Source organism: Lissotriton vulgaris, chromosome 6 (assembly GCF_964263255.1).
Source record: "Lissotriton vulgaris chromosome 6, aLisVul1.2, whole genome shotgun sequence".
Taxonomy (NCBI): domain Eukaryota; kingdom Metazoa; phylum Chordata; class Amphibia; order Caudata; family Salamandridae; genus Lissotriton; species Lissotriton vulgaris.
The window spans coordinates 588,949,027-588,961,390 of NC_141694.1; the positions used below are offsets into that span (position 1 = coordinate 588,949,027).

General features: G+C 40.3%; 1 protein-coding gene across 1 annotated transcript in view; it reads left to right on the top strand.

The window, feature by feature from the left end:
* Positions 1-12,060, top strand: part of HTR1E (5-hydroxytryptamine receptor 1E) — a 1,214,090-nt gene extending 1,202,030 nt beyond the window's left edge. Inside the window, exon 7 of the mRNA XM_086925235.1 lies at positions 10,446-12,060. Within this exon, the coding sequence (XP_086781361.1) occupies positions 10,585-11,691 (1,107 nt within the window). The 5' untranslated portion in view covers positions 10,446-10,584 and the 3' untranslated portion in view covers positions 11,692-12,060. The remainder of the gene's footprint in view (positions 1-10,445) is intronic.
* The last annotated feature ends 304 nt before the right edge of the window (positions 12,061-12,364 follow it).

Below are 12,364 nucleotides of genomic sequence, written 5' to 3' on the forward strand. Positions count from 1 at the left end.
TTAGTGACGTACACGAGGCACAGGCATTTTTGTCTAGCATCAATAGGAGCAAGGACTGAAAGGAAAGAAAAAAGGGATTTTTTTTTTTTTGGGGGGGGGGGGCTTACCCCTATTTCTCGCATATGATATAAGTGTGTTAGACAGATAGAAATGGGAATGTGAGGGGACACAGGAAATTCAAGGTTGAGGGGGGGGGACCGAATTGTTAATCACTAGGTATCACTAGGTATTACCAGATAGTGGTGAACTTATAAGTTATTCTGTTAAATATATCATCATGGCATCATGGTTTGATGCTGCATTATTAATAGCTGCAACTTCAGGGGGAGGGGGGAGGGAGGCTCGGACTCTCTGCTGCAGGCACTGCCTCACCAACGACAGCAGATGGTGAGGGGGGGGGTGGGTCTCCGCAGTCAGGGGAGGGTGTGGAAGGAGAGGGTAGGGGGGGAGGGCGGGGGGAAAAATGAAAAATATTTTCAACCTGGTAGAGGGACACAACGTGAGATTTGATTTTGTAAAAAACTTTTTTGTCTCTGAACAGTATATGAAGAACAATTTATATGGCTTAATAGAGCTGATGGAATGGATGCTGTTTATTGTCATTTTGCTCTATATCAGTGATGCATAATATTAAATGCCTGGCATGGAATGTCTCAGGGCTGAATAACAAACGTAAAAGGCTTTTAGTCGCAGAAGAGCTAAGACTCTATAACCCCCACTTAGTATTCTTGTTGGAAACACATATCACAGATAAAGACAAGAAACTGCTGAATCAACTGGGATTGGAGCTGGTAATAAGCTCAGCTGTGGTTTCCTCAACAAGGGGGGTAGCAATCTTGAAAGATAAAAGATTTAAAGCAGAAATAATTAAATCAACACACGACAAAAGGGGAAGGTGGGCGATCACTCAACTCTGCATCAACAATGCGAAGTTTGTAGCCTGTGTTGTATATGGTCCTAACAAAGATGAACCCAGAATATTTGATCAGCTAAATATAGCATTACTAGACTGGGAGGGAGAATTAATAGTTATGGGAGATTTCAATTGTATCTTGAATTGCCAAATAGACACTACTCGGCCGGGTAATCACAAACGAATGTCCAAAACTAGAGCTTCTATTCTAGATCTATGCAAGACACACAATGTCAAAGATGTATGGAGATACTTACACCCAAATTCTCCTGGCTACACATATTATTCAGCACCTCACAAGTTATGCTCCCGACTAGACATGGCCTTTGTTTCAGATTTCTTGATGAACTCTGCATCAATAGTAATCTACCCCCGCATTTCATCCGATCATAACCCCATCCTGGTGGAATTTTCTATTTCTTCGAATCGCAAACCTCCCAGACCTTTTACGTTCCCTAGGAATTTGATATCAGATACGTCTTATATTTTGCAGTTAAAACATCATATAATAGAATTTTTAGACATCAACAGAAACACTGCTTCATGTTTAATAGTATGGGACACTTGTAAGGCAAGCATCCGAGGGTTCACGCAATCTTATGTCCTGAAACAGAACTCTGAAAGACATAAGAACGATGCAGCCTTGACATCTGATATTGCTGCTGGAGACATTCGGTTAGCACTAGCCTTAAGAGATAACTTACCTACTCTGGAAATCTGCGCAAATCTTAGCCAGCTAAAATGTAAGACCAAAGAAAAACTTCTAAAAAAAAATAGTGCTCAGATACATAAATATAAATTTTCTAATTATGAGGGTGGAGACAAAATAGGCAACATTTTAGCCTTTAAAGTGGCAGAAGATAGAGTGGATTCCACGATTACTCAAATAACAGGACTTGACAACAAGAAATATAGTCAACCAAATGATATCACCCAACAGTTTGCTAAATATTACGAAGCTTTGTACACCCCGGAATGTACGCCTAACGGTTCTGTAATTAAGGATTGCTTAAGAGAAAATCCAACGAACCAGCTAACGACGACTGAAGTAGATGCTCTGGCCATAGGCATAAAGAGAAAAGAACTAAAGGAGGCTATACTATCACTGCCTATAGGGAAAGCCACAGGTGAAGACACCATTCCATTGGAAATCTATAAACTATGCTTAGATGAACTAATACCTTCTCTTTTAGAAGTGATATTACATATTGGCAGGACAGGATTGGCCCCCAGCTCCTGGAATAAAGCTAAAATAATATTTTTCCACAAAAAGGGCAAACCTAAAGAGGAGATGGGTTCATATAGACCCATATCCCTGATTAACACAGACGCAAACATTTTCGCAAAATGTTTGGCCAAAATACTTGCACCACTAATGCCCAGAATTGTAAATATACAACAGCACAGGTTTATAACAGGGAGGGACACATCAGCCCATGTAAACACAGCAATAACAGCATTTGACATAGCATAGAGGCCACCCCTCTTGCTATGATAATGCTTGATGCCGAAAAGGCATTTGACCGGGTGGGATGGGACTATTTATGGTGCACACTGGGATCTTTGGGCTTTGAAGGGGAATTCTTAAACGGGATCCGTGCACTTTACGACAAACCAACGGCACACATTAGTTATGGAGGGCTTACTTCGCCGTGTTTTTCAATCTTGAGGGGCACTCGTCAAGGGTGCCCTTTGTCACCTTTATTATTTGCCCTCTCACTTGAACCGTTCTTAAAGGCCTTGGATACCCAACCTGGAATAACACCATTCAAGACTGGCATGCATAGCCTAAAAATTACTGCATATTATTATTATTATTATTATTATTATTATTATATTCTTATATAGCGCCAGATTCGACATTGCTATTTATTCGTCTGAAGTAATCGAGTCCCTAAGAGCTATTAATCTCGAAGCACTTAAATTCGGCACAGTTTCAGGTTATAAACTGAATACACATAAAACTCAAATAATAGCTAATTTTGCCCCCCCGACACCAGTACCAGAAATCTGTAAGGTTGCAACCTATCTTGGAGTTAAAATCACCTCAAACATTAAAGAACTTAAGGCTATTAACTATAACGATCTAACGAATACTACCATCTTTACTCTGAAAAAATGGCATCGACTTCCACTAAGTCTAATTGGTAGAATAAATTTGATCAAAAAGAAAATCATACCCAAATATTTATATTTGTTTAGATCAATCCCTTTGATAGGCTTTTTTTTAAACAATTAGATGGGATTTTTGGTAACTTCATCTGCGGGTACAAGAAGGCTAGGAGATCATTAAAGGTATTGAAAAATCAGATCGGGTCTGGAGGCCTTAATTTTCCTGATTTGAAATTATACTTTTGGGCATCATTTGTAAGACGCATACGGTCATTATTAAATATTGAGGATACGTTATTTTACCACCATTTATTGCTAAAAGGCGACTCTAACCAATTTTTACTTCACATAACAGACCCAAATTACTACAAACGGGTCAAGTTCAAGACCGCACGTGACATAATAAGAGTATGGAAGGATATTCTTGATTACTGCAAAACCACTATATATCACTCTCAGCTGATTCTATGGAACAATCCTGGCTTACCGAGCATATTCAGCGATGGAGAATCCCGTAGATGGCAGCTGAAAGGCGTAACAGTTTTGGGTGATTTGTACAACTCTCAAGGCATGCTAGACTTTCCCACTCTAAAACACCTATATGGTCTGTCTGAAATACATAGGTTTAAATATTTACAAATCTATGATTTTTTTAGTGCGCAAAAATAAAATCAATAGCGTGTCGAGCGGTGGTATCTGGGATTGCTTAAATTCTAGGAAAGAGAAATCAATCATCAGCTCGACTTACAAATTTCTTATAGGCCTCAGACCTGACGACAGTGATATACTTGCTAAAAAATGGAACTCCAAACTTGGAACAAATTTTACAGGAAAGCATATAATTCAATATTATACTAATATTCATAACTCTGTACGGTCATCTAGTTTAAGACTCCAACAATACAGAACCACCTACATGCTTTACTATACGCCAGAAATTTTTTCGAAATGGCCCACAAGCAATGCCTTGGGAGATAAAAGCAAATGCCCGAAATGCGCCGAATATGCGGCGGATTTGGTGCACATGCTGTTTTCCTGTCCAATGCTCGGGAAATATTGGGAAGAAGTGGGAAAAATTTTGGTTGCTAAAAACATTCTTAGCTCCCCTATAACGGCGCCTATGGCATTATTTGGCCTACATCTGACTAATCAACCACGCCCTGCATTGGCATCAATACTAATTTCATGTGCTAAATTAATCCTAGCAAGGGCCTGGATTAGCCTTAATATACCTAACGCTATGGAATGGTGGTATTTAGCCATTGAAATCAAAACAATGGAGTGTACTCTAGCAGAATTAAGAGGCATTCGTTCGCTAAAGAAATTTGAGAAAATTTGGGGGGACTTAGATTGAACTGAATGACTTAAAGACCAACTTTGACTGACAAGTGGATTCTGATGGTATATTTTAGCCTCTCTATTATGATATTTGATTTATAGATTACTGTGTATGTATGTGATATATTTGACCTTATTAATAGCATTTTTTACTTTACCTTTCTCTTCTGTATTTAATCAAACTTTTTGTAAAAATTAGGTTCATCCAAATCAAATCACAGTATGATGTGAAATAATTTTGAATATATTGTTGTCTCGTACCAGGTGAAAATAAAATTAAAATATTTAAAAAAAAACACAAAAACAAAAAAAAAACAATCAAGTTAACCTGTGGGCCACAGAGCACAGGAAAGCTGCTTCACTTCGCTATGGTGAGCCTGCACCAGTTAAAGTCTAAAAGCTCCTGTTGTCTCTGTAGGAACCCTAGTAGCATCCATAGATTCTACATATTCCTTATAGATAGTCTTGAGTTGTGCTTTGATTAAAGTACTTCTCTCTTTCTTAAAAGAAAAGCACTTGGCTGGACATTCACTTAATATGTCTGATGTTTGACTGCTTGTTTTCTAAGTCTCTATACGCCGCACTACCTTCCTAAGATGCCTTCACCTGTTCCCCCTCACTACCATGAGGGTCAAGTGTTAAAGGATGTATGCTTGGCAACGTTGCTGGAGTCCTTGTAGGATGTACCCCAGTACATCAAAGGCAAGCAATCCTAATCCCCACGGTGTGCTCCATTAGACCCTGCTTGCCCTGCCACCCCCTGAACGTGGTCTGACAAACGTTGTACAGACTGTAAGCCACAAGTAATGCTTTTTTCTAGGTTCTTTTGTCGATAGATAAGAATCACACTTCTTATAGTTTAAAACTTCCAGAAAAATCTTGGTTCTTCAAAACATTTTCTTCAATGTTTGGGTGGCTGCCCAATATGCAGCCACAGTTCATTTGATAAAATATATCCAGAACCATCTCAACACAACTCATCCAGAACCACTCATAGCATAACTCATGCATTGTTGTGCTCAATGAAACTTTCCCCATAGCCGATGGTAAAATTCTCACCCGCAGTCTTCAACAATAACTCTACAGCCACTCATAATGTCACTCCAACAGCTGATACTTGAAGAGAGTGAGAGATATTCACATAGAATGCTAAAAAGCAAAGGCAGAATTGATAACCATGAAATGCACGTCTACTGGTTATTCAAGCTGTTTGGAAATGGGCAATACCATGGTATGAAGAGCTAGGGCATTTGGACCATCATTTAGAAGAGGGTGGTAATGACTGGCAGCTACCAAACATTAGTGGACCATCACCTTATCCTAGTTGTAACATCTGAACCGTATTGGTAAGATAGGAGCCCTATTTTCATCCTGATGAATGCCACTGACTTAGTTGGGCCATTGAAAGAAACATGTTGACGATAAAGGTGGTTATGGGGTAATAGTTCCCCCAATCCCTACATTTTAGTATTTAACACCAAGTATTACCCAGCAAATAAATGTATTTGGGTTATTACATTGGTTTTTAAAATCTCCTATTCACGGGCCGTACTTCGATCATTAGAAGTGCCTCCCTGTCTCCAGGTGAAGGCCCGCTCTCTATCAAACGTGGCTCTTAGAGCGCGAGGACTGCCAATGATGAAGCATGATACCTGGTGGTGTGTGAGGACAGTCCTTGACATTTTTTGAGATGCCCAGCACTTTACTGACTTAGTGCTTTGTAAGGATATGGTTACATTTTGTTAACATCCGTTTTTTAAGGGTAGCTTCTTTTGTGTGTGTATGATAGGTTTGGAGGCCAGCTCACCCTGAACACTGTGTAGTCTCTCCATTCCCTTCCTTGGATAATCCCAAGGGTTTGTATGCCCTACATTTGCTCACAATTAATAAATTCATCAGATTTAAATCTCTCTTCATGGTATATAAGGCTCAAACCCTGCAAGATTGAAAACTATGTTTGTCCGGTATCTCCCAGCTAGACTCCTTCGTTCTTCGCTTTAACTACAGCTCACGGTACCAAGACTAAAAGAAAACAAATGGGGCAACAGAGCATTTTCTACGGCCGCTAGCAAACTCGGGAACACCCTTCTACTAACATAAGAGCCATTCCCCATCTCCTGCCCTTCAGGAAGGCTCTTAAGACATGGTTATTCTCCGTATAGATATCATCTTTTGTACTATGAGTGGGTGTAGCCGGACGGCGATCTATAGCCCCTTGACGCCTTTTTGGTCATCGATACGCTTTAAAAATTTAAAATCAATCAACTCATTAACCCAGTGAGTGCATGTTGGTCATGCCTCCTCTCCATTCTACATAATGCCCTTACACCGATTAAACCAGCAGGATACACAGCCTTACTATTTATTGAAAATCTCGCCACTGGAAAACAAATCAACAGCAGAGTAAAGTCACACCATTCCAAGAAGATGACCCACAGTAGACTGATCATTTCTTCAGTCAAGGAAAAGATTTAGAAGGTATAGTTAATTGCTCTTAATATATTCTATACACCAACATCTTACTAAAAACACTTTGAATTCCATAATTAAGATTATTGGTTAAACTAAGACGTCTTCTCCTTAAGATTTTCCGTCTCATGGACTGTCTAAGGTCATTGGTACAGGTAATCAATTGGGGGGAGTGAGAGATAGGATCCTTTCAGACTCCATTGAATTGCTATTCATCAAAAAGGGTAAAGGATCACTTGTCCTGCGAAAAACTCAGGTCTGCAGGTTGGCAACTGGGTGTCTCCCAATAAAATGACCCTCATACACGTGTGTTTCTCTCTTGTTTGTTATCGTTAGCGGTATATAAGGTGTCCCCGCTTGTATCACACGTGCGTGCGTAATCACAGGGTCAAGTCATTTGTGTGCACCCTCCACCAGGAGGTTTTACCTTAAGTTTTAAGGCAGTAGTGATCGTGGAAAAAAGTGATTAGGATAGTCCTAATCACTTTTTTCCACGATCACTACTGCCTTAAAACTTAAGGTAAAACCTCCTGGTGGAGGGTGCACACAAATGACTTGACCCTGTGATTACGCACGCATGTGTGATACAAGCGGGGACACCTTATATACCGCTAACGATAACAAACAAGAGAGAAACACACGTGTATGAGGGTCATTTTATTGGGAGACACCCAGTTGCCAACCTGCAGACCTGAGTTTTTCGCAGGACAAGTGATCCTTTCCCCTTTTTGATGAATAAGGTTATTGGTAGTCAGACTCTAGATTACTGAGCACTCTGTGGGGCCTGCACTTCTCAAATAGATGTCCCCTTCCGCTCCCTACTTAAGAGTCTAAGGGCCCGATGTAGGAGCCCTAATACCGGTCGGAAACGGCCGATTTCGGCCGTTTCCAACCGGTATTAGGGTTTTCTAATGTAGGAGCATGCTTTACAGAATCGGTATTTTACCGAATCTGTATTTACAGATTCGGTAAAATTACTGAATCGGTAAATATAGGCTCGGTAAAAATACCGATTCTGTAAAAGCACATGTAGGTGGCACATCTTTGAGTGCTGCAGGCCTTTCATATTCGGTATTTTACCACCCAATCCAATTGGGTGGTAAAATACCGAATCCAGGTGTGCATGCACATCTGTGCATGCACACCTGTGCAATGTGACAAACAGACATGCCTTTAGGGCATGTCTGTGTGCCACATGGCACACAAGTCCGGAATTGGGGTGCCAGAGGGTGTAAAACTGACACCCCCTGCACCCTTGCAAAAATCGGATTTTACCAAATCGGTAAAAACCGATTCGGTATTCACCATTGATTCCTATGGGCTTCAAGGCCCATAGGAATCAATGGGGGATACCGATTCTGTATTTACCGAATCGGTAAATACCGAATCTTACAGATTCGGTATTTACCGATTCTGAAATACCTACATGTGCCCCCTTCTATTTTACCACTTCTTAAATACCGAATCGGTAAAATTCGGTATTTTAGAAGTGGTAAAATAGAATTTCCTACATCTAGCCCTAAGAGTGTACTTAGTAATAGCAGGTGTCAATAAAACTAAAAGATTGAAAATTCAACCATTGTGCTCTAAAAGCTAAAGCATTTGTCCCTTAGGAGGGATTGATGGTATCTCAAAGATGTCTTTGGAATTAATATTTCTTTTGTTTGACCCTCTCGCCAAAGTTGTATCAATGACTGGTGTATTATGAGCATCAAATTGCACTGGCAGTGATTAAATGTTAATTTTTCCTTCTCAAGGGCTGGGTAGAAGAGTGAATGATTATTGATTACTTCTTTACCTGGCTTGTCACATCGTAGTAGATTGAGCAGGATCTCTGTCTGTGTTGCTTACTCAGTTTCTATCTTCTTCTTATAGGAGTAACTGCTCGCTGTCTTTTTACAAGGGTTTCCTATGTATAATACTGTGACATCATTCACTACAATAATTTGAAAACTGCTGTTTGATTAGGCATCAGTTATAAAATCAAATTATTGACAATCCTTTCAATAGAGAGACGTTTTAGGCAGATCACCTAAAACAACTTGCTTATATTACATAGAGAACAATCATAAATACAGTATAAACCATTGAAAATGGTCACCTTGCTATCCCTCTGTGAGAAGAGGAAGGCTGTGCGGTACCTATGTATGTTTGGGAGTTGAGCCTTACATTTTATTAGAACATTCAAATGTTGACCGCTCCATTGAAAACAATGGAGTTCTCTGGGCTTCTAAGGTCTGGTAGAAGCTCGGATCATCTGCAATCCAATGTTTGTTCACAGCTGTTGCTGTGAACAAAGGCCTCACGGAGTGCAAGTGGATTTCAACCCCCTTGGGCTCCATGAAGCCTTTTTTTACAAATTAGAACATTCTGTGCTCTAGGGGCGGAATGTTCTAATAGCCTTAGAGCCCTCTGTACCGGGCTCTACCTGCTGTTAAAGGCCGGCTCCCTTGTTGCTTTAATTTACATTTGGAAGCTCTGTATTTATCCACGTAAAAGAAACAAGATTATAAAAAAGATTGAGCTCCCAGATCATGAATGTATATTGTATGTATGTCTAGAAACAAGCTGAGAAGGTCAATAATATATCTTCATTCTGATTGCCTCTTAATTTGAACCTGGAATGTGCAGTAGACTTAACCTGCATGAAAGATGGTTCAGCTTTGTAGCTATCATGCCTAGCCTCTCAGTATGAGTAGCCTGGAGATATCGATATCTGTATCTCCAAGGGTGGGCAAAATCTGGGCTATTACAATTTGAACCCTGAAGATGCTAAATTACCAAATAAATCTAATTTCAGGACTGATTTCCCCAGTAATTTCTCATTTTCCCTGGATATTCACTGAGAGATTTTGGCTGCTGAAAGTATCGGAAATCTCCATCTGAAAATATATATCTGCTTTTACCAACTACGTCTGAATGAAAAAGTAACTCATAATGAGACCTTAGGTGTTAATATGTAGAGTGAACAATTCCAGTAACCATGAAGGGATTCTGCATCAATGAGCGGCTAAGAAGAGCTCTAGCCCCCCTAAAGCTTTAGGAAATCATTTTTTTCTGATCTGTGGATGCTGGTGTTCCCCTCATGGAGAGAAGGTGTCACCAAATAAGGGAGGGCCCAGCTTAATAGGGAACAAAAAGTGAGGGAGGAGTTTTGGGTCCTAAAGAGGTGAAGTCAGGTAATTAGCTGGAGGAACAGTATACTATTAGGCCACAAGATAAAGCAGAGGCTCAGAAACTACTAGTCCTATCTTTCCAGGGCCAGCATTGGGAACCAGCATGAGTTAGTATGCATGGTTATTGACATTGAGTGGGGTTGGATCCTATAACCGTGGTGCCCGCCAGCATCTTGGAGTACCCCCAGCCTTGGACAGTTTAGGGTAATTACAGGGGGAGCACCTGACAATTCTGATATCTCCATCATAGAATTCAAATGTAATTATTGTTGTTTTTAAACACAGAAAACCACCAAAGGGGCTGTTGTTGTACAATGATTTGAACTTTATGGTGTCTGTCAACCTCTAGAAATTATAATTTAGTTAAAATATATAGCATATGTTATCCTTTTGCCACAGACTAAATAATGAATGTATCTTTAAACTATGTTTTCTAGATTGACCTGCGTGAAGATAGAAGAAGATGTCTCCAGAAGAACCCGTGAAGAAGCCAATTCGAGAAGCTCTGCACCTGAGAACTATTTATATCGGAAGAACATGAACCAGGGTACCTAACCTCTGGGATAAATATCTAAAATGAATTTCACAAACTGCTCAACTGAATACATCATGACAGTCAAGTCCAAAACAGTAACTGAAAAGCTGCTCATTTCCCTGACATTAGCATTAATAACCATTCTGACAACTCTTCTGAATTTTGCTGTTATGTTGGCAATCTGTACCACCAAGAAACTGCACCAGCCTGCAAATTACCTGATATGCTCTCTGGCGGTTACAGATTTTCTTGTGGCACTTTTGGTGATGCCCCTTAGCATCTCATACATTGTAATGGATACTTGGGCTCTGGGATATATAATTTGCGAAATATGGCTTAGTATTGACATGACCTGCTGCACCTGTTCCATTCTTCACCTTTGCGTCATTGCACTTGATCGATACTGGGCTATCACGGACGCTATTGAATATGCTCGAAAAAGGACACCAAAAAGGGCTGGATTCATGATACTCACAGTGTGGGCGATATCGATCTTCATCTCAATGCCACCCTTCTTTTGGAGAAACCACTACAACACTAGTATTCCCAGTGAATGTGTCATAAAGCATGACCATGTGGTCTACACAATTTACTCCACTTTTGGGGCTTTTTACATTCCCTTGACCTTGATACTCATTGTCTATTATAGGATATACCACGCTGCCAAGAGCCTGTACCAAAAACGTGGCTCAAGTCGACACCTGAGCAACCGAAGCACCGACAGCCACAACTCCTTTGCTCACTGCAAGCTAACACATACATTTTGTGTGTCGGAATTCTCTACATCAGACCCTACCACAGAAATTGAGAAGATAAATGTTTCGGTGAGGATTCCACCTTATGACAATGATACTGATCCTAATGGGGACCGCCAACAACAGATCTCCAGCTCAAGAGAGCGCAAGGCAGCCAAGATCCTTGGACTCATTCTGGGGGCTTTCATCTTGAGTTGGCTTCCATTTTTCATTAAAGAACTTATTGTAGGCCTTAAGCTTTGCACTGTGTCAGACGAAGTGGCAAACTTCTTGACATGGCTCGGTTACGTCAACTCTCTTATCAACCCGCTGCTGTACACGAGCTTTAACGACGACTTTAAGCTAGCCTTCAGAAAACTCATGCGATGCAAAGAACACTCTTCGAATGCATAGACACTCCGCACAGTGCTTGCAAAATGTGATTTTCTCATTGGCCTTAAGAAAGAGTAATGTGTATTCATCCGCAGCATTTGAATGGATTTCGTTTTTTTTTATTATTTCAGGGGCTTGTAATCTATGGCTTTTGTGGGGTTTCTCTCTTTTTGTGCTTTTTCCCTTTTAGCTTGAGAATCGGTATGTTTTCTACCTCTGGTATTACTCAAGATGCAGTGTTCAAGAATAAATTTTATAGTACATAAGTACGTATTCATTGTAGATCAGGAAAATGTATTCTCTCATGCCAATGCATCTTACTGTTTGGTTTGAATCGCTGTAGCATGGCAGAGGGGTTATCTTAAACATAAGAAATTAAAATCTGCGTTTACAGCTAGGAGTGGGAACGATTCTGTTATGTTAAAATAAGAGTGAAAGCTGGGTGTAAAGGTACATGGAAACACTCACTACCTGAAAGCAGTCACTGGGTAATAGCTAGAGCAGCATTGCCCGACATGTAGCAACTTACGTATCACCTCAAAATATAACAACAACAAAATGGTTGGTACTTGCTCTGAAATAAAGATATCATGGTCTGTAACTTGAAAACCACATTCAAGCATGCACACATGTATGGTGGTGTAAGCACATGTGCACAGGGCATGCACATCATATACGGATCATCTACCATCTT